General features: G+C 43.0%; 1 protein-coding gene across 1 annotated transcript; it reads left to right on the plus strand.

The window, feature by feature from the left end:
- The first annotated feature begins 782 nt into the window (after window positions 1-782).
- Window positions 783-22719, plus strand: eif2ak4 (eukaryotic translation initiation factor 2 alpha kinase 4). The gene is made up of 39 exons (XM_019273183.2): window positions 783-1140; window positions 1251-1366; window positions 3076-3178; window positions 3268-3441; window positions 3856-3936; window positions 4057-4208; window positions 4298-4398; window positions 4504-4661; window positions 4788-5326; window positions 6544-6659; window positions 7377-7531; window positions 7636-8066; window positions 8162-8234; window positions 8314-8403; window positions 8493-8615; window positions 8807-8911; window positions 8994-9057; window positions 9151-9230; window positions 9341-9442; window positions 9523-9573; window positions 9662-9898; window positions 10206-10281; window positions 10600-10721; window positions 11013-11062; window positions 11791-11959; window positions 12562-12678; window positions 12807-12872; window positions 12980-13150; window positions 13236-13370; window positions 13581-13688; window positions 14040-14168; window positions 17113-17199; window positions 17427-17539; window positions 17630-17688; window positions 17986-18089; window positions 18462-18530; window positions 19403-19447; window positions 20290-20405; window positions 22292-22719. Exons 1-39 carry the CDS (start codon window positions 1018-1020, stop codon window positions 22347-22349), a joined length of 4968 nt encoding a protein of 1655 aa, XP_019128728.2. The 5' UTR covers window positions 783-1017; the 3' UTR covers window positions 22350-22719.
- The last annotated feature ends 862 nt before the right edge of the window (window positions 22720-23581 follow it).

The raw sequence follows: 23581 nt of genomic DNA on the forward strand, positions 1-23581 counted from the left end.
ATCAATACATAATACAGCATAAGACATCAGAGGCTCCTGAACACTTTCTTCCCTCCTGACCTCACCATTGACCTTTGACTTCAGCAATTTCTCCACAACAATGTAAAAGATTCTTTAAAGTGACAGGCATTTTCAGGTGATTATACACTATACCAGTGGTTCTTAACCTGGGTTCGATCGAACCCTAGGGGTTCGGTGGAGCCTCCGCCCTGGAATTTTTTATACCATTTGTTACAACATATCTTTGTGAGCAATCGTTTTCGAGGATGCTGGACATAAAAACTAAGAAAAGGAACAGACTTTGCCGTGAAAATGACATGAGACTGGCACTTGCCAAGGTGAAGCCACGCATATCTGAACTGGTCTCTCAAAGGCAACAGCAGAAGTCACACTGAGGTAAGTTGTTGTGAGTTCATGCACTGTGTTGGTTTTGTTATTTGAACAAGGTGATGTTAATGCACGGTTTATTTTGTGCACCAGTAAAAAAAAATCATATTTTATTTTTTACTAAAGAAGGGTTCGGTGAATGAGCATATGAAACTGGTGGGGTTTGGTACCTCCAACAAGGTTAAGAACCACTGCACTATACACATGGTTATGCTTATTATGTTACATGTCTGCCGTATTCTGAAAATATTCCCCCATATCTTACACAGTGGACCTTTACCTAAAACGATCTGAATGCTCAATGCATCAGGAACATTTCCGCCCTCTACAGGCCGTTTCTGAGAAGGCAGCGTGGTGACGTTTCACCCGCGACACAATCTCGAAACAGCCATGCGCCAGCTGCAGCGTTGTTGTGGTCGCCTGTCTGATAAGTTAGCTAACACACGTAGTGAGTGAAGGCGTTTCTCTGTTTAACTTTACAGTCTGCAAAGTGACGGAGGAGCTGAGGAGGAGGACGGCGAGGGGAGCAGCGGCGGCTGAGCGACTTGCTGTGCGGGAGCCTCTTCCTCCTTCCACGGCTGCGAGCGTGACGGGAGCACGGGGGGACTGCCATGTAGCTGAAGCAGAAGAATGAGCAGTCAGCACGCAGATGGGACAGACGACCGCACGGTCCAACAGGAAAATGAACTAGAAGCCCTCGCGTCTATATTTGGGGATGATTTCCAGGATCTGCGGTGCAAGGATCCGTGGAAGGTAAAACTAAAAAAGCACGATTCATCTCCGGATGTGTAAAAAGTTTATCACTATTAGCTGTAGTAATCAATTAATCGCACCCTTAATAATTAAGAGATGGTATTTATTAGGTTAAAAGGCCTCCAGAGGTGCATCTGTGCCTGCGGCCCAACGGGCTGAGCACTGGGGAGGAATGCTACGTGACTGTGGACTTGCAGGTCAAATGCCCACCCACCTACCCAGATGTGTGAGTACAGAGCCCCTGAGATGTGCCATGTGTGCACTGTGTCTGTTGTTACCTCCACACTGTGTCAGGTGTCCATAAAAGTGAGGGAGGTACTTTATTTATCCAGAGGGAATTAACCTACAACACAGTAACCATACATTAAAATGAACATGGGAGAAAACCTGAATATAAGTGCAGAGAAATTAAACTTAGTGCAATGTGTAGACAAATTTAAGAAGTTAAACCTACCACAACCAAGTACAGATGCTACAAATACAGCCCTCATGTCACTGTGTCTTCTGTTCACACACTTATGTTTCTAACCTTTTATATTATTCTTGAAAAAATTCATAATTTCAGATGCTTCTCGTGTATACTTACTGAGGTCGTATTTGATTTTTTTGACAGGAAGTAAACAAGTAACAGCACAGTACTGTTGCCGGGCAGCATTATGAAATCCATAATCTACAAATATCGATCTTCAGATTCAGGATTTCAGCATCTCTATTTTTACACAGTGTATACAGTGGAGGGAAGGTAAAGGACATTTGAACACTTAAACAGTGAGGACCCACAAGGAAGAAACACACCACCTTTAATTCTTAAACATTTAGCAATTTATGAATCTTTCTTTAGGCTCAGTAGAAAGGTCAATCTGTCCATCTCATGGATTGCCTGGACACTTATCATATCTTTATAAAAACAAGTCTAGAAAAAGCGTGATGTATTTATGTGAATATGGGATCATAACTTGGTAACAGTGCAGGATTTTTTCAGTGAAATAGTTTTAGAAGAAAATACTTTGATGATGACACTTAATAAGTGTTCATGAATTACCACGAGTTAATGCAGGATTCAGCTGTATTTACTGTCGTCTTACTCCACTTTCCAAACTTTACATAACTCGACTGAGTTATGTAGATATGATGATCACTATGCTGATGAACAACTTCACGTGGCTCTCCTTTGGTGACGTATTGTAAACAGTGCATTTGAGTTGTGAGTACTTAAAACAAGTTACTTCTGTTTACAACTTCAAATCAAACTCTGTTTGCTTGACAAGTATATTCATTTATTACTCATCCTCAAAATAGTTTCACACTCGCGTGTTTCAGCACAGGAAATAAAGTAACACTGCCTTAGACGCTCATTTTCTCTCTTGCATGTGAAACAGAGTTCTCTCGTGACTCCGGGCACCTTCAGAAGATGTGTTCTGTACAGTCACGTGTTTTGGGTATTCACAAGTTTCACATTCACCAAATAGTTGAAGATTTAAATCCAGATTTTTATACAGGCAACGTTCTGGTAGAGCTGCCTGGGCCAACATCTTGTCTGGGCCCCTACCCCTCTCACTGTCTGTTACCAGCATACATATCTATAATTCCTGTGTCATCCAGTGCAGTGTGTCTCATAGCATATAAAATAGAAATCAAGGTTATAATCCTATTCTTTTCATTTTGAAAACGTTAAAGACTCATTTTGTACCCAATATCTAACAGGAAAATAGGACAAGACTTAGAGGTACTGTCACATGAGCTCACATGATTGGACAGAAATAAGAAAGATGCTGCGTGTTTCTCTACACGTCAAACTGGCTTTTAACATTCCAGAAGCATGCGCTCCACGTGCCAGGCACAATCAGCACAAGGATCCAGTGTGCTGTTATAAATATCTCAGTGTTTACTTGTGATTGTTCACTCCTCGTAATGTGAGTCTTTCGACACTATCAGGCCTCCGGAGCTGGAGCTGAAGAATGCAAAAGGTCTGTCAAATGAAAACCTCCAGAACCTTCAGAGTGAACTCACCAAGCTGGCAGCAGCACAATGTGGGGAGGTGAGAACACACACACACACACACACACACACGCAGCATATACAAGCATATCCACAGACTGCCTTTAACCTACCTGCCTGCCCACCTAGGTGATGATTTACGAGCTAGCGAACCATATCCAGGGCTTCCTGAGCGAGCACAACAAACCTCCGTCGAGCTCCTTCCACGAGGAGATGCTGAAGAACCAGCGGAGACAGCAGGAGAAACTAGCCCAGGAGGAGCAGCAGAGGATGGACCAGCGGCGCAAACAGGAGGAGGAGATGGTGAGGAGGAAAGACAAAAAGCAAATGACGCTGGATTCATTTATCTGAGGGTTTTGTCCCAATGTTATTTCTACTGAAAGTGATTTGTCCGAACCATTCACGAAGAATCTCGAAATCTTGAAACGTTTACTTTATCTGTAACCATTAACAAGTAACACTGTGAACGAGAAGAAGAAAACCCATCAGATAGATTTATATATAGAAAATTCACCAGAAATTCTACAATTTTAAATAACCTAAACACAAAAATACAGAGTGAGATACTTTTTCTACTCCTTCTACAATCATTTTGCACATTCAGGATATGAAAAACAGTGCTTCCTGTTGGTATTTCCTCACATAACTCAGCCCCTAAGCACTGACGGAAGCTCTAATTGAAGAGGATCATGATGGAGGTATTTTTCTTTCTTGTAGGGAAAACAGATCATGGCTGAAATCCAAAGAAGAGAGGAGGAGAAACGAGAGGAAAAGAGAAGAAAGGAGATAGCCAAACAGGTGCACTGTATTTCTGTTGATCTCCATAGCGCAGCGCAGGTTTTTATTATTTTGCCTGCAGAAAAATCCCAGGAATCAAAATGGTGTAGTTGACCTTTTGTGTGGCGTTTATTTTCACAGGAGCGACTTGAGAGCATGGAGCAGTCAGTTACTACAAACACCGCCCTGTTAGCAAAAAGCCCACCCAGCCCAGGTGGAGCTCCTCCTGAACTGATAGAAGCCAGGAAAGCAATCGGTAACCGCCGTCGGACTACCTCAAATACACGTCACAGGTGTGCGGCAAACCAACATCCACAAATACAGTAAAATGCTTCTCATGTTGTAGAAATACCGTCCTAATGCTTGGAGTCTGTTTTCCCAGACGCGACACGGTTAATGAAGACAACCATCGCTCGCAAGAGCTTCTTCACTTCAGCAGCAGCACTTTCGGAGAACTTGTCGTTCACCGAGGGAAAAGTTTAGGTGAGAGCTGTGTTGAGACGATGCAGTTATTCTGGTTTAGAAGTTGTTTACTCCACGCACATAAACCTGTTTGTGCTCTTGTGTCTTCGTTTGTGATTCTGACAGGTGCAAGCGAGAGGCTCCGCCGGAACGTTTATTATGGATTTGAGGCAAACTCCGGAGACTTTGCTGTGATCTACGAGTGGTCACTGCGCTGGAACAAGAAGATGGGCAAGTTCTTCACCACCCAGGAGAAAGGAAGGATTGAGAATTGTAAAAAGCAGGCAAGCAGAGAAGAGGAAGCATCATTATGAATTTTGTGGCCAAATGATGTTTTTTACTGTTTCTAACAGCAGCAAAAATACAAAGCTGTACCCACTATACTTGTTTAAAACTGAATTCCTGTGTAGATCCATGGAGCAGAAAATGAGTTCAACTCCCTCCTGCGGCTGGATCACCCAAACCTGGTGCACTACACGGCGCTGAGCTCCACCGAGAAGGAGGACTGCCTCGTGGTTAACCTGCTGGTGGAACATGTGGCCGGCACCAACTTGAACCAAAGCCTCACCAGCCACGGCTCAGTGCCTCTGGACAAACTGAGCCATTACACGGCCCAGCTGCTGTCTGCTCTCGACTATCTTCACTCCAACTCTGTGGTCCACAAACATCTTGGAGCCTCCAGCGTGCTGGTGGACTCTGAGGGCAACGTTCGACTGACTGACTACAGCTTATCAAAGAGATTCGCTGATATCTGCAAAGATGACATTTTTGAGCAAGCCCACGTGCGTTTCTCAGAGGATACGGCGATGCCAACGAAAACAGGCAAGAAGGGGGACGTGTGGAACTTGGGGCTGTTGCTGCTGGCTCTGAGTCAGGGGAAGGAGGTGAAGGAGTATCCAGTGACTGTGCCAGCCAGCCTGCCTGCTGACTTCCAGGATTTCCTACACAAGTATGTATGGATGGGTAACTCACCAGTTAATTAAATGAATATCTCAGCACATTTAAATAATATACTTTACATTAGTACTGACCATTTTTTTAAGGTTACTGCAGTGTTTGAGATTTCTGTTTGGTCTGAATTCCTGGCAACAGTTTCCACCCATCACTCATACACTGTGAACTCTTCTTCTTGTTATCATTATGCTGTTAAAAAAAAGTGTCAACATAATTTTGATGACAAAAGCAGATATAGTGTTCATTGAAATAGGGCTGCAACTAACCATTATTTTCATGATCAATAATTCAGCCAGTTATTTTTCTCAATTAATTGATTTATTATTTGATATAAAAAACAAAAGAAACAATAAAAACATACCCGTCAAGTTGACATCATCAGTCTAGAACAGCAAAATTCTTCAGTTTACTATAATGTATGACTGAGAAAAGCAGCAAATTGTCGGATTTCAGAAGCGTATTATAATAATTCTAATATAATAAACGTTATTTATGTAGCACCTTTCAAAACACAGTTACAAAGTGCTTTACAGTCAAACAGAGTAAAATATGACATCCTTTTTTTAAAAGCAATTTAAAAGTTGACACAGAGTCTGCAGCCCTGATCTCCTCAGGCAGGTCATTCCTCAGATTTGGAGCCCTGACTGCATCAGCTTCATCAGCTTCATCAGCTTCATCACGTTTTTGCTTGAAAAATTAACCAGTTGTTTGATCGACTAATTGTTGCAGCTTTACACTAAAAGTACGTAATGACCGACACTCACGTTTCATGTCTCTCTGAGTTGATTACGTTGATACATTATAAAAATGACGGGAAACCAGTGACTGCCCGGAGGGGAGGAAAACTCACATCTGCTTTACAGCACTGTGAGGCTTATGTTCATTCCTTCATGATGTTTTATAGGCTGCCTGTCTACTTGCCTTTCTGGCTGTTTGAAAATGTTTTGCAGATGAAGTTGTATAGTTATACATCAATGCAGTGTAATAGACATTTTACCAAACTAAGTTAGTGGGTTCCTCACTTATTCCTTTTTTTTTAGATGTCCACTTTGTGTTTTTAGCTGCTCACCAGCACATGTGTTTAATACAGTAGACTATATTGTTCCAGTTCATTGCCTCTAAAGGTGACTGCACAGTCTATTATACTGTGTGTGTGTGTGTGTGTGTGTGTGTGCGTGTGCGTGCGCGTGCGCGTGCGTTCCTTTGTCATAGGTGTCTGTGTCTGAATGATGCTGAACGCTGGACAACGCAGCAGCTTTTGGACCACTCCTTCCTGAAGCCTCCATCACCTAAAAACCAGCCGCAGTGCCAGGATGACAGCCCAGAAGGTGATATACACATCCATGTACAATGTGGAAAGGAGGTGGACAAAATAATAGAAATACCTTCCTGAAGAATTCGGTCAATGTTGGAGGTTTTCCACTGAACCATATAAGTGGGATAGTATTTATTACAGCCGCAACTAAAGATTATTTTAGTTGTTAATCTGTCCTTCTTTTTTTTGTCAGTTAATCATTTAGTCTACAAAATGTCAGAAAATACTGAAAAATGTGCATCATAATGAGCAAAGTGACATCCAAACAGTAGAAAGATATTCAGTTTCCAAGCCGCAAATCCTCACATCGGATAACGTGGAAGCAGAGTGAGTGAGAAGAGAAGTTAGTTAGACTATTAATCCCAAACTAGGGGAGTTCACTCACAATACACAAGATATACAAGTACAAATAAATTATCATTAAATATGTATTACAATAATATTATTAATGCAATACAAATATAATTGTATCACTAATGTAATTCATTGTATTATTGTATTAAATTACTTGTACTTTTTAACTTGTACGGTTAGTAAGTTTATTGCGTAAAGGAAACAAGCTGATTACACTATTTACAAATGTTGCGATGCTGTACTGTTGTGCACAGAATTGAACAAACACAAAGAGATGGATTAATTAGAAAAAACTCTGAGGAAAAAACTTGAACTCCAAAAAGACAATCCAGTAGTCCATCATGTTTGTTTTGTCTTTTTGTTTTGGTTATCTCAGATCTCGCCGTGGACTTTGCGTCATCTGTCATCCCCCAGAGCCACATCCTCAACACTCCATTCATGTCCGGCGTGCAGCGGCAGTTTTCCCGCTATTTCAATGAGTTTGAGGAACTCCAGCTTCTTGGAAAGGGAGCGTTTGGCGCTGTTATAAAGGTAGGCTCTCTTTTTTTTACACTGACTTTATTGCGACTTGACATTACACTGATGGCTGGGATTTCTGAGTGTCTCTTCCACTTTCCTTCTTTTGCACCTCCCAGGTTCAGAATAAACTCGATGGCTGTTACTATGCTGTGAAGCGCATCCAGGTCAATCCCGCCAGTAAGCAGTTCCGACGGATTAAAGGTGAGGTGACGTTGCTCTCACGCCTTAACCATGAGAACATCGTCCGCTACTACAACGCGTGGATCGAGCGGCACGAGACGCCCTCGGTTGGGGTGCTGAGCAGCACCGACAGCTCTGAGCCACAGAGCACCCCTGACAAGCATCCTCAGCGCAGACAGCCTGCACAGCGCCTCAACGAGCTGGGACTCCCTGACAATGTGGAGGACAACGCACCACCTCCAGCCCTGTCAAGCTCCGTGGAGTGGTCCACCTCCATCGAGAGATCCTCCAGTGCCAAATGTAGCGGACACCAGTCAAGTGATGAAGAGGATGATGATGAAGAAGATGTGTTTGGTGCATCTTTTCTGTAAGAGTTTTTTCAAAATGTATTTTTAGTGGCAGTAAGACTTTCTCCTGCACAAACTTGATACATCGCTGTTTTGTTGTCTTTTATGCTTTTAGGCCATCTGATAGTGACTCAAGGAGTGACATCATCTTTGACAATGGCGATGACAGCACAGACGAGATATCACAGGTCTAAATATGTACAGTTATGTTTTCACTTGCTTGTCAGTGTCATATGTGCAACAAACTGATGGCGTTTCCACTCGTAGGTTGAGCCCAGCAAAAGACCGACAATCGACACAACAGAAAGCACAGACTCAGATCGACCTCCCCTCATCGCACATTATCTGTACATACAAGTAAGCTTTACGTCCGCACTCCATTCTCACCACTAGTGGTCCCCCTGCCTCACATCTAACACGTTTTTTTTTTTTTTTGTTCCCGACAGATGGAATACTGTGAAAAGAGCACTTTAAGGGACACAATAGATCACGGCCTGCACCAGGACCAGAATCGGCTGTGGAGACTCTTCAGGGAAATACTGGATGGACTTGCTTACATCCACCAGCAGGTGTTTATCAATGTGTTTGAGTTTCCACTCTCATTTTAAAGCTAATAAGGTCACAGAAGTGTTCCATAAAAGCAAGGATCCAATGTTATCCTACTTTAAGGATTACTTTTAATAGCAATAACATAACAGTTAACAAGAAGGAAGATCGTTAGACACAATCGAGCAGATCCATTCACCCTCCTCTCTTTTAGGGCATGATTCACAGGGACCTGAAGCCTGTTAACATCTTCCTTGACTCGCAAGACCATGTGAAGATTGGAGACTTTGGCCTGGCTACAGACCATCCCGCTACTGTGGTATGTAGTTAACATGCTACACTGTTACTGTGACGGACTGCAGCTGTGTCTGATGAAGATGTTATGAACTTATCTCTCTTAGGCTGCAGGCATATTTGAAGTGGAGGACGGTGGCTCAGTAGTGATGTCCAAACCTGACCCAACAGGTGCAGAGAGTTTGTAAACATTCACGCGATATGTTCTGATATGAATATTCACTCCCTGACACTCAGTATGTCTTTTGCATCATTCTTCTAAAGGTAACATGACAGGCATGGTTGGTACTGCCCTCTACGTCAGTCCTGAGGTTCAAGGAAACACCAAAGCCACCTACAACCAAGTAAGATAAATTGAATTTAAGCTTGTCAAATCTTTTGTTGTTGGTCATACCCCAAGTGTCCACTGAGGTTTTTGTGCTTTTGGTATTCATCCATTTTTCTGTGTCCTTAGAAAGTTGATCTGTTCAGCCTGGGAATCATCCTGTTTGAGATGTCCTACCGGCCCATGACCACGGGGTCAGAGCGCATCTCCGTCCTGAGCCAGCTACGTGTGGTACGTCCATGTTCAGGATTAATCCATGTAGGTGTTTTAAAAGCGTCTTGATATTTACCTCATCTCTTTATCGGCTTCAGGAGCCCATCATCTTTCCTGAGGACTTCAACACATACTTCAAAGGAACACAGGTGAGCACAGCATTCGATATGAACCTTTTTCCTCTGTGTCCTCCATTCTAGCAGACTGACAGTCTCTCTGTGTCTTCCTCTTTGTTAGAGGAGCGTGATAGAGTGGCTGTTGAACCATGACCCGGCTCTACGGCCGACGGCCCAGGAGCTGCTGAAGAGCGAACTGCTACCTCCACCACAGATGGAGGAGTCAGAGCTGCATGAGGTGCTGCAGCACACCATGGCCAATATCAATGGCAAGGCATACCGCACAATGGTGGGTCAGCTGTTTGCCCAGAACACCTCTCCAGTCATGGATTTCACCTATGACATAGACCTACACAAGGTATGTCTGCTGCTTGAGTTTATTTAGATATGTTTTACACAAGACCAGAGGTTAACGATGGACATGTGTGTGTGTGACAATTTGAACATTTCGGGCAGAGACATTAGTAAAAGGGCAGCTCGTGTACTTGGCAAGTTGTTCTCCTCTCTACCTGAAGATGTCACTGCAGACACAGAAATGCTGCACCAACCACCTCCATGCCACTTCACTCATCTGGTCTGTATAACCGACCAGCAGAAGGCCTGTTAGTGCTTAATCGATGTCTCCTGATAGCTAACAGAGGCTTGTTTGTTTGGTCCCCCTCCAGGGCAGCTTCAGCTTCAACAGTGCCAAATTGCAGCAATATGTGCATGAAACAATCACCAGAATCTTCAAGAAGCATGGTGAGTACACCACGTCTGTTTGGTGCATGAGTGTGCGTGTGAACCTGAGTCTTTGTTGACTCTCCTCTGCAAACCACTTGACCCGCTGTAGGCCTGTTTTTTAGGGACCCCAACATCTGCTTCAGTGAGCGGTGCCTAAACAATAAGCACACTGTTGGGCAGCCCAGATTCTGTGCAGGTGCTAGCGTTATTTTTGTGCACGCTCCTGATGATGTCCAGCTGTACTTATTTGTTTCTGCTCGGTTTGTATCTGCTCACATGCATCAGTTCTTTTAGGGTGAGGGTTTATGTTATCTTACGCATGATGTTTCCTTTCAGGTGCCGTGCGTCTCCAGACGCCGCTGCTCCTCCCCAGAAACAGAAAGTTGTACGATGGCAGCGAGCCGGCCTGCTTCATGGACCACAGTGGAATGCTGGTTACACTGCCCTATGACCTTCGCGTGAGCCCAACACACGCAGACACAGAATACACGCGCAGGCGTGCATGTCCGCTCTTGCACACCAACACTAATTATACAACTATTTGCATCAGCACATGCAAACACACGCACACACATAGTGTGAGGCTGCAATCAGCAGCCGCCTTAAGATCCTGCTACCTCAGGAAACCCTGAGGACTAAATGGTTGTTTCCACACTGTGATTGATTACAGCCTGGTATGCACTGACTTCATTACTGACTGCACTGTCATTATACAAGTGCACCCCATGTCTCCACTTTGTTTACTTTAGATGGCGTTTGCAAGATTCATCGCTCGCAATAATATAACACATCTGAAGAGGTAAATTAAACAATTTAACATATTTTCATGCCAGTAATCAATTTTAATAATGATAATAATAATAGTGATAATGGTTTGTTAGCTTTTCCAAATGATCTTTCACTGCAAGCAAGCTCAAAACGAGTTGATCAGAATCAGGTTTATTGCTCATGTAGGTTTTCACTTACAATGAATTTTGTCTCGGTGTCATTGGTGCAAAACAAACATAGATAAAGAAATCAAGTATCAATCATTAAAAATATAAACAATATATGGGGTATTGGTTTGCTTAGTTGGTAGAGCATCCACCCCATGTACAAAGGCTGAGTCCTGGCCGTAGTGGCCCAGGGTTCGATTCCGACCTGCGGCCCTTTGCTGCATGTCATTACCCATCATCATCTCCCCACATTCCTGTCACTCTTCAGCTGTATCTATCCAAAAATATCTTTAGAATATATATAAACAATATATATATACACAATATGTTCTCAAATGAAAGAGCTGCTGCAGTAGTATACCTGCTACCTTTGGAAGTTTTTCCTTGCCAAGGTTGCCAAGTGCTTGCTCATGGTGGGCATTGCTGGGTCTGGAAAGTGTTATGAGATGACTTTATAAGCCTGCTCTATATGGAAAGTGTTATGAGATGACTTTATAAATATGTGATATCAAACTGAATAAATATATTTAACTGAATTCAATTTATGTGAGAATGAACACAAGTGTCTCTTTCTCTTCATCTTTCATATAAGGTATAGCATCGAGCGAGTATTCCGGCCCAGGAAGCTGGATCGGGCACACCCAAGGGAGCTTCTGGAGTGTGCCTTTGACATCATCACCCCCGTCACCAACAGTCTGCTGCCCGACGCCGAGGCCATTTACACCATCTCTGAAATAGTCCAGGAATTTCCAGGACTTCAGGTCATACAAATGAGCTGCCTTTACTTTAAATGGTTCAGTGAGCTGACTGTTTGTGCCTTATGTCGATTCACACTATTTGTTGATGCATCATTGTTCTTTATTTTCCTGCGGATGCCATCACCGCAACCTGCCCTGTTTTTGTTTTTTCCCTTTCTACTTCCCACTTGCATTCCTAACATACCAAAGTATGTGTAAGCCTGACAGATTTACACTGGATTTATTATTTACATAGTAAATCTGTTAGGCACAGCTCTCTCCACTTCCCTCCGTGCCTCCCAATACAATCCATTTCCTGTTCTACACATCCCAGTGCTGTGTCAGTCTCCAGTCGCAGCACTCCTCATGCTCGTCTCATGAACCCAGTAAACCCAGGGTCTGGCCTCTCGTTTCATCCCTCATAGATCCTGTTTCTGATCCTCTCCACCACCCTGGTCTTTGTGTGAAAGCTTTTAAGAATATATGAGTCAGAGAGAATAAGAGGGCAGCCGGACACAACAGTCATTACTCGCCGAGCTGCTCATTGTACAGTAGTGTTCTGGCGTTTGACTGTAATTGCAGCTGAGAGGGTTAAAGGTGTGTTTGCGTGTGTTTTGTGATTGCAGGAAAGGAACTATAACATTTACCTGAACCACACCAGCTTGTTGAAGGCCATCCTGCTCCACAGCGGAGTCCCTGAGGACAAACTGAGCCAGGCTTCCAACATACTGTGCGACGCCATGGTCAGTGCAGATTACACATGCATCACAGATGTTATCCACATAGCGTGTCTGTTGCCGACACGCTGTCGTGAACATATATAGTGTTCTCTATAAATATAGCACTGCTAACATTTCTCTATTCGCTTCAGAGCGAAAGGCTGACCAAACGAGAGGTGGAGGCAAAGTTCTGCAACCTTTCTCTGTCAACCAACAGTGTAAGTGTCCCGCCGGGTGCACAGACTTTCTGTAAAAATAATCAGTGCTGCAGCAGCCAGCTTGTTCTCACTCGTAAACATTGAGTTCTCTCCTCTGTTGCATCCAGTTGCAGACGCTGTACAAGTACATAGAACAGAAGGGGGATCTGCAGGACCTGGCGCCACTGCTGACATCACTCACCAAACAGAAGACTGCCGTCACCCAGCTGGCCAAGCAGGGCCTCAAGGACCTGGAGGAGCTCACAGTGCTGCTGCGCAGACTGGGAGTTAAACTGCAGGTGATTTTCTCTTTAAATGAACGTTGAAAGAGTACACGCTGTATGTTTTCTCCACACTTTAAACGCAGATGTATCCTCTCTACAGGTGGTGGTTAACTTAGGCTTAGTTTACAAGGTGCAGCATCACTCTGGGGTCATCTTCCAGTTTGTGGCTTTCATCAGGAAACGCAAGCGAACCGTACCGGATATTGTGGCTGCCGGAGGACGCTACGACCACTTGGTAGGATTTACTCGCTCATCCACACTCCACATGTCAAAATCTGCAGCTATTATTTAAAAAATGTGCCCAAGACTTTTCATTCCACACAACGCATGTATGTGAACCATATTTCTTTCCATCTCAAATATAGCCGTACGGTCTGCATTTCATTAATTCCACATGATGCAGTCTACGTGGTATCTTTATGCGGTTTCCTCTCTGTGCTGCTAGATCCTGGAGTTTCGAGGACCAGCTTCCACAGTGCCAGTGCCCTCTGCAGTGGGGGCTAGTGTGGCCTTGGACAAAGTCTGTGCAGCAATGGCCAGCATGGAGGAGCCAGTGAGAGAGACACACACACACACACACATACGTGCACACACACTGGGATCTGACATTCCTAATTATTGTAATGAAGGAGCAGCAGACAGAGCTACATATTTAATGATGCCCTATTACAGCAGGCGGCTGCCACACAGCCACTTTTAGAAACATGTTAATAACTATGATCACTGTGACTCTCGACGCCGTGGAGTTATTTTTGGAGGTGCATCATTTTCTATATTTCCGATTCAGAATGTGAAATGATGCCCAGATATCTGTACGTTGGTCTGTAGACAGAGAAGAACATTGAACAGACCCAGGTATTACTTATTTTTATTACAGTCCACTTCTTTTTTTTCTCTGTATCAGCCATCAGTGAGTTCCTGTGATGCTCTGGTGGTCCCAGTCGGGCATTCATCAATGTCCAAAGCCATCAATGTAGTCCAGAAGCTGTGGAGTGCTGGCGTCTCTGCGGACATCACGTACGATGTCTCACAGGTTAGCGGCCCGCCTGATATCAACTCAGTTTTGATTTAAAGGTGCTCTCTGGAGTTCATGTGTTATTGACAAAAAATACATTGTGGATCTTACGAAAGTGTTTTCTTCCTCATACATACTTCCTCGTTGTTTTTTTTACTTTTTAAAACCAGCATCAGTGTTTGCTTGCTAGCAATATTTTTTGTTTTTTGCTTTTCCTTATGCATTACTGCATTTCTTGGGACGTTACCGTGACCTGTAGATCAGTGAAATAGTGTAAAACTATTTCCCGGTCAAACGTGTGCGAGCACGCAAAAATATTGCACCAGAGCGCAAATGTGTTACTTCAAAGTTCCAGTGTATAGGATTTAGTGGCATCTAGCGGTGAGATTGAATATTGCAGCCAATTGAGTACCCCTCGCCTTACCATCCCCTTCTAAGCGTGTAGATAAAACTGGTGGAAAAACCCCCTAAATGTTTGCCCGTTCTGGACTGTTAGAAACATGGCAATATGGTGGACTTCGTGGAAGAGCACCCACAGCTTCTGTAGATATAAATGACTCATTCATCATTTCTGCAGTATCCTGCCAATAAACTCTCCTAAATCTTTCACACTGTTCCTTTAGTCCGTGCAGTAAAATGTCTCCAGTTGAAATCTGGCAGCATAAAAAGTGCACGAAGCGTTGGAATTGCTCTGCACTGAAAAATGTCAGTTATGAACGTACACTTTACATACATTTATATTTATTGACATTTTATTTGAAGTCATGAGGACCACATGCACCATAAGGACTTGTAAGCTTCTTGTGTGCTTTAATGTATTCTCAAGAAAAAGGTCATATATATATTTTTGGATGGTGGTGTGAAGGAAGAATAATTTAAAAAATGCAGATAAATGACAACTTACTGAAATCTAGTGAAGCCAGAGCCATTAAGGCCCAAGCCTAAATATATCTCAGCTCTCAGGAAGCGGAGCCCGCTTCTCAGTAAGTCACTCCCTTACTGTTGCTTCCGGACCCGCAAAAGCAAGAAATGTGTAGAGGGGACTAACATGTAGCAGCACTGTACGAGCAGAAGGGTTTTACTGACTTTGTGCTCATACACTTATTATTATGTAACAGAGCCCTCATGTTTGTTTTATGTCTAAACATGCCTTTGTACATTGTACATTCCTTTTGACTTTGTTGATTTCTGAATAGACAATGGGAATTAGCCACTGTCCTGTAGTAACTTTACCCCTCCTACAGAGGGCAACACCTGGCTTCCGTTCTTGAAGAAAATGCCCCTCATCTATCTAAGACTTATCGTGACAGCATCAGAAATAGTAAACATCCCAGAGAATGAGCTGCACTCTGTGGTTGCATTTCAAAGAGTGGCTGACTGGCCATATTGGGACAATATAACAGAGTCATTTCTGCAATAATCGACTCAGTCATCTGTTAGACAAGCTCCCAGTAAAGTTTTTTGTTAAGCTCTCGTTAGGGAAACTTGTAGTGCGATTGGAGAACAGCCAAGCTGAGATCAGTCCCTTCAAAGCGAAGTTATTTGTCTTCTGGCCCAAAACTCCTGATGCCATGCCTCTGTCACATTCTCCATGTTTATGTGACAAACTGATCTCAGCCTTGTGTTTGTGTGTTGGTGTAAACGCCCTGCCTGGCATATTTCTGTGCCCACATTAATCCTCCTCCTGTTTTTTTCCTCCCTGCTCTTTATAACCTATTGTTTTAACTTTCCACTTGTACAGTGGCTAAGTGTTTGCTTTAATGGTCTTCATTGTCTTCTGCACTGGCACAGGACACAAGTGATTGGCCACCTTAATTTCCCCTGAGTCATTAGAAGCAATTAGGAAAGGTTCGGTCTGGCTGAAAACAAACAGCGCTATGTCCAAATTGTCAGCAACTGTTTGTGTGCGTATTTGTTGATTATGCATGCTGCCGGTGCATTGACCAGTGGCGAGATGTTGAGAACCCCTTGTTCGGACCTACTCACCCATCACTCCCCCGCGCTAGACTTTTGTTAACACCTTTCACATGCTGGCTTCTTAACAGGCCGAATCCGCAGCTTTAATTCATCCTCAGGAGACGGTTCCACTCTTTTAGCTTTTATTCGCCAAATATGGCAATCCCCTTTCCACATGCACTCAGCTTAGGCGTATGGCCCAGAGTTGCCCACCGGCCTGCCTACCTTTGACTTAATTTGTTCTGTCAATGAGAAAGTTAGTAAGAAAAAAAAAGAACCTTTTAGTGCTCACATGGTGACAACACTTGTGTACTTGTTTTGCGCAATGCAGTACCGTCTAGCAGAGCAATCAGATGGAACTCTCTGGCTAAAGTTGGTAAGAATAAATTGGGCTGACACAAACCTGAACACACATTGGTTTTGGTCATAAGTCCTGGCTCAGTGCACACTCTTCTTGTTCCAAGCAAAACTCTTATTTAAACTGAATGACTGCCGCCATAGAAGAATTTTTGAGGCTGTGACTCCAGTCCCCCCCTTTTAGAATTAGCTCTCGAGATTTTCCAACCTTAATGCTTTAGCCTTGTCGTATCTCAGTCATGCCCTTTCCTTTTTGTTACAGCAACCACATCAGCCCCAGTGTGATGTTTTAATTATAAAATGTTGTCAAACTTGACTCATGATTCTTTTAGTAATTAATGGAAAAAAAGCACTCACACAGAACTTGTATGAGCGCAGCGAGCTCTCAGCAGTCTGCAGCTCTGAGCCAGGCTCAGTAAACACTCAACCCACACAGACCCTCTGGCCAGCACCCTCGAACCCCAACAGTGAAACATGGAAACATGACAAGAAATGAAATTGAATTAATATTCCTAGATATCGTCAGTTATTTTGTTTTTAATGCACATCTTGTTCAGCGCAAAGTTGCAATATTAGGTCATCCACTGTGTGTTTGTGTTTGTGTGTGTGTGAGAGAGTAATTTAGCCTTTTGTCCTACTGTGTGTTTAGTCTCAGGAGACGTTGTTGGAGCACTGCAGGCTAGCCGGCATCAACTGCCTGGCCCTGGTCTCTGACAAAGAGGGGAACTATGTGAAGGTAAACCAGCTTTACAGAGCAGCCGAGTGTTGTGAAGTATTGTTTAGAAATCCACTGACACTTTAAGTCTAATTTGCATACTCTGCAAAATCCAAAACATTTTGAGAAAAACAGCTTTTCTGCGAGGAGCGTCGCAGATTGTGGTGCTTTCCAATCTGTTCTGACATGAGAGAATTAAGGAGAGATTATACACAGTGGCACATGTTAAAATCATTTTCTTTTGACAGGTCAGATCCTTTGAGAAGGACAGACAGTCTGAGAAGCGGATTCCCGAGTTAGACTTAGTGGACCACATCATTCAGAAATGTCGGACCAAATTCTTCGATGAAAGAAACATCAGGTAAAGACATTTTGGTCTAATGTGCTGCTCAGATGTCTGAATGATGTAAGGCGGCTGTTCTTATATAATGTTCTCCTTGTGGCCCTACAGAGAAATCTCTGAAAGCATGTCTCTTCAGAACCCCAAAGGATCACTGCTCAACACCACAGGTAGTGTTCAGTTCAGGCTGTTTACTACTTACTCTTCACAGTCAGCCTCTATATACAGCTTAAACTGTATATTTGTAACCTTAAAGTCTCACTGCGGCAACAGTCACACTTCTGTTTTCATACAGTTATGCTTTGACTCCACTAAAGTTTAATTTTGAAACCGCATATTGTGATCCATGTGAGATCTGCAACAACAACTTGTTTTAATTAAAGCGGATGACAGTTAAACATCTCATTAAATGTGTGATTGTGGTGTGTTTTTATTATTGGATAAAATGATTCTCTTTCTGTCTCCAGGTTCGTCAGAACAGCATGGGAGCAGCAGTACCACCAACATGAATGTGAACGTCATTAGCCCAGAAAAAGTTTCTTCCAGTACTAGACGACGCTATGAGACTCAGGTTTGTGATGCACACACTGGACATATGCAGATATTTAATATTCCAGCACTTGGCTGATATGGACATTGCACAGTTCTAAAGCACACCATGTTAACCCTATTCATACGCCAGCTGAGTAGTGTCATAATGATGAACACACCTTGTTTAGGAGCAAGTTCTTGCTACCATTGACCTGCACCAACAGTAAAGCCCAATACCTAGGTCTGTCACTGTCCTCTCTTCTTTGGGTGCCTGTCTAAAACACTGAAATATGTAACCGTAGACCAGGTCAAATGTTTGCTTACAAAATGATTGCATGTCAAGATGATTTTTTTTTTCATGGGAACTGTTTTCACACTTTCATCTTAATTTTTCTTCATCTCTCTCTTTCAGATCCAAACCAGATTACAGAATCTCAGTAGCCATTTGCAGAACAAGAGCAATGACATTGAGGTTCTGGCAGTAAGTCATTTGTTTGTTTACCCCTTTTGTCCCTCCCAATCCCAGCTCCCCTTTTGTGCTCTCCCACCTTATCTCTTGAATTCATGTGTGAAATCACAGAGCGAAGGAAAAGCGCTTTCGATAGCTAAAACAGCAAACACCGCTGGCAGCAGCCCCTTTTATAGTTATGTTTCCTCATGCTAAAATCCTCTGCTGGTGGTAAGATGGCTGTGAATCCATTCCAGTCGCTACAAACACTAAACAGAAGGCAACAAGCGTGTCATTTCTGCGGATGCAAATGGCTGCCATATTGAGTTTATTTGTGGTTGGATTGTAGATTTATGGCCTGATATTAAGTAAATCAGCCCTGCTTGTCTTATTTAGCTTGTCGCCGCATTTTCCAAATACATTTGTCATTCCTGTTGGGGTCTGGATTGCCTCAGCGACGCAAGAGTGAATACGAGTTATTGAAACATAACAGGCGTAATCACCTTGATTCCGGTAAGCACTTGCACAGGCTTATAAGTCTTCGTTGTTGTATGTCAGCAGCATGATTGTCTGTCAGTCACGCTGGATCACAACAGTACTCATTTTCCAATGATAAACCCAGGAGGCCATTAGCCCCTTCCTGTAAAAAGGGACATAGAGTGCTTTCAGGCCTGGCGAGAGCATTGTGAAAGTGGAATTATGTGTAATTTACCAATGTTAGAGTGGACTGGATTGTCTTGTGTTGAAAGAATTACACAACGTATCAGGCAGTGCTTGATATTTTTAGCTCAATTATGAATACAGATGAATGCAGTCAAAACCTTGTACTCCGTACACTGTGCACTGTACATTTGTTGAACTGATACAACATGAGATAAGGCTCCATTGTTTTTTGTGTCCCACAGGTTGACCTGCAGAAGGAAACGCTGATCAACTTCCTGTCACTGGAGGTTGGTCCCATACTGGCTTCATCAACACTCTATTGCAGAGTTAATAAAAGACTTCTTCCCAATGAAGGACGGGAGGGGGGAAGTGGAAAGAATGGCCAATAAGAGGTCAAGATCCTAGACAGGAAGAGGGGATCCCGTCTCCTTCCTTACAGTCCTGCCCTGGAGTTGGGGGGGACACCCCTGCCTTTTTTCCACAGCCAGAGAGATCTGCTAAACTTACACTCATATATGGGACAGACGCATAGTACAGTTAACAAAACACATACTTGAGAGGTGTTAATATTCACATTCCAGACTCCTGACTATGGCTGCGCTCATAAAAACCCTGGTTCCTAAGAGCAGAGGTTTAAAAAAAGACTTTAATGCTAAGAAACATGAAGAAACCTAAAAAAAAATGCTCTTAACACCACTGTTATATAAGCAAAAGCCTCCACACCGTAAAGGAACGGGCCACCTATACAGTCCACCCCTCACAGCACATGTGTCAAAGAAAACACATTTGGTATATAAAACACATGACAATACACAGTGGGTATAGCCAGGCGTGCAGGAAAGGCCTGTTTTAAATATGGCAAATTACCCCAAGTCACACAAGGAACTCCATAAAGCCAGTGTTGCTCTGTGCTTTCACTGCCCCTCTACACTTGACATGCAAAAATATACTCCGGGGCTGCAGATGAAAAACCCCATTTATTCCTCCAGAGTTCTCCACAGTTTTTGACAGTAAAATGAATCCATACCACGCATTCGATGCCTCCGTCTTCTGTGCGACATGTTGTCACATAGCCCTCGCTCTTTCCTGCATTGTTGCATTCACCACCACTCTTCCTCTTTCTCTCCAGTTTGAAAGCGAAGACCAGTTCAACAGCAGCGTGAAGACTCTGCTCTGTCGTCTCCCCAAACAACGCTACCTGAAGTCCATCTGCGACGAGATCCACAATTTCAAAATTACGAAAAAGTACGTCGAGTGCCTGCTTTGTTCCGTGTGTTCAACGCTAGCAGCTCTGAGAGGCACCGCGGTGCTTTGAGCCAGATTTCAACATGGTCAGCGTGCCAACATGCTCTTGATAGCAATATTAACATTTTGATTCATCTAATTTTGAGTGCAATCATTTGCAGAGACATTTAACTCAAAACTTGAAATGTTGAACTCTTGGTGGAGCGAAAGTCAGGGAACACTAAAGTCAGTAGCATTACTTGTTCGGGACCATGAACGTCCGCAATGTTTGCGGCAATACATCTAGTAGATATTGAAACGATCTTGGAACCCATCTGTTATCGTCTGATGAAAATCAAGCCTCTGAGGGCAACAGCCCTTTCAGGCTTCTGGAGGAGACAGATAACAGATATTTGCAGTCGATTAACACCATCTCTGTAAACAGATAATAAACAGCTAAATCGGATTGTTTATCTGCACAACAACCAAAGTACACTTGCATTACAAGCACAAATCAGAACAGTTCAAATGCCAAAGTCTTGATGCCTGCAGATTCCACATTATGGTTACTTTATGGTAGAAAAGTTACACAACTTCCCCCTACAAAGTAAAGAAACAGCAGGAACCTGACTGTATATTATATATGCTGTTATTTTCCTTTGAACAAACAGTTGTAGACGTCTTTTCTCAGCAGGAACCTTCATGGAAAATGAACCAGAGACCCCACGGCCTCGCGTCTCTGCTCACTCCCACATGTTTCTTTCTTAAATTGAAACCCAAGGCAAACAGTTGAATATATTAAAGACCACTTAAAAAAAAAAGAGGCAGACTTCCTTTTACGGGCAGCTGCCACTCCAAAGCTCCGACCAAGCCCACGCACTCCAGGTGTAACAGTGACAGTCAGTCCTTCAAAGGGAGCTGTTAGACAGATAAATACTGCCTTGAAGAACATCAAATCCTCAGCTGATCCCATTTCCTGAGGTGAAATCTGGAGAAGGATTAGCCTTGTTTGGTCTTCTGATGTCTGTCTCTTAACACCCAAGTTGATTGACACTAAGATTGCAGCACGGGGGGTGGCTGAGTTAACTTCATCCATTACTGCGGTTGTGGATGGAGAGGTTTATTCCCAAGCTTCCCAGCAGAACATTTTTTTTTTTTTTCAAAGCTCAGGCTAAATCCTCAATGTTTGAGCTGAATGTTGTGACGCTCATGAATGCCCATAGAGAGCAACCCTGTGAGGGATTCGGCAGATTTTCTTTCATGAATGAGATGGTAACAAAAAAAATCAAAGCTTCTCTTTCTGACTTCCCGTCTGCCTCACCAGAGCAGTTGGTTTTAATTCCCAGTCTCTGCTGTGTGTTTGATTTGCCATTTAGGGGAAAAAAAAGTCTTTGCTGATAAATGAGCGTCACAGAGGCAACAATGGATATATTCAGCATGTGTTTTTATGTGTTTGTTTAGTTGTTTTTATCGAATGTGGGATTCAGGCAACTGAGGCCAGATGAGTGGGGTAAAGGGCCCATGCAGTCACCTTGTTGCAGCAAGACCATAAAGTAAACCTATCCCAGTTGCAGTCACTGAGCTTTCCTTTCATCCAGAATAACGGCGAGCAGCTCTGTGCGACTGTACTCGAGCACACAGTGTTACACATGTTCATATTACTGTATCTTAGGTCTCCTCATAGTTTTGTGTGTTACATTTGCTCATTAGCACTAAACACAATGTTATTTGGTCATAAACCAAACGAATGAAAAGATTTCTCCACTGAGTTATGAGACTTTCTTACCCTGGATATGGACCTTTGGCAGGGTCAGTCCTGTGTTATTTCCACTGGACTAACCTCTTAAGCTAGAAAAATTTGAAGTTCTTTATCATATTTTTAATAATCTATTAAATACCTCTTGCAGGGTGGCTGTGGTGGTCTTGTACAGCTACAAAGATGACTACTACAAGATCCTTCTCTGAAAACCCAAGCGGCTCCAATGGCCTGGGAGATGTCCAGCTTGGCTTGAGGCTCAGTAGACTCCTGCGGACTATTTTCATCCTGGGACCTACAAAACTGACAGATTCATACCTTTTTCATTTTTTTTATACCATGTTAAATGGTAACTCAGCTGTTTGACCCAAAATCCATAACTTTTCCAAAACCGTCCAGTGTTTTGTGGTCTTTCTCAGACAAACGTGGACAAGATGTTCACTGGACTTTATTGCCTTAATAGAACAATATAAGTTGAAATAGAGAGGGCTTTTTACTGAAGATTATGTGTCATGAATTCAAAAGTTTTACATTTCTAATTACCAATGTGGTTGATAGAAATAAATCACTTTTTCCCCACATGGAGCTTTTTTCATGCCTCATGCAAGTGTACGTTTGAGTAGAACAGCCATTTGCAGTCTGAGGACCTGGATGATTAACAGTCTGGATATTTATTCATCACAAGTGAATGCTTATTCCTATTGTAACTGATAATTATGAATCCAGTTATTGCTCATTTGAGACAGAAGTTGGGAAAATATTTTAAATCAAATGGCACTGTTTTTGAATATCTGTGGGCCTTGTGATGCAGTATTCAACGGATACAAGGCCTGGGAAACTGACCCGAATGTTTGCTTTATTGATCCTTCCGGAGAAGCTTCCTCACCTTGAAGTTTATGAGCAAGCTTTGACAGACAAGTCAAAACAACAACCCAGTCTGCACTGAGGATTATGTAGGTTTGGCTTGCATGTCTTTGTGTTTCCAGTGTTTTATTAGCCAAAATGGATAGATGAGAGGTCTACTTGCTCCTCGCTTGTGCCTAAATCTCTAAGAGGACCCTCCTCTGAAACGACTTACAGTACCACCATGAAACACATCTGTAAGTGCTACTGAGATAAGAGAACAACATTGGTAAGGAAGGGAAACAGATCAGATTCAAAGCAACTAAGACAAATTCCCATTTGGGGCAGAACTCCAGGACCAGATGTGCTTGAGCCTGCAAAAATCTGCAAATAAAGTAAAAACCACTAACAGATACCATCTTGGATGACATCAGTGCACTTAAGGGAATTGATCCTTCAAACCCAGTTTTAAATACCATGAGTGCAGCCCACTTTGGTTCACACATTTATTTTTCAAAATAAGTGTCAATGTTACAGTTCATCATCTAGGAAACATATTTACAGGGTTTGAAACAGTGAAATAAATAAAGTTGGATAG

Source organism: Larimichthys crocea, chromosome XXIV (genome assembly GCF_000972845.2).
Source record: "Larimichthys crocea isolate SSNF chromosome XXIV, L_crocea_2.0, whole genome shotgun sequence".
NCBI lineage: Eukaryota > Metazoa > Chordata > Actinopteri > Sciaenidae > Larimichthys > Larimichthys crocea.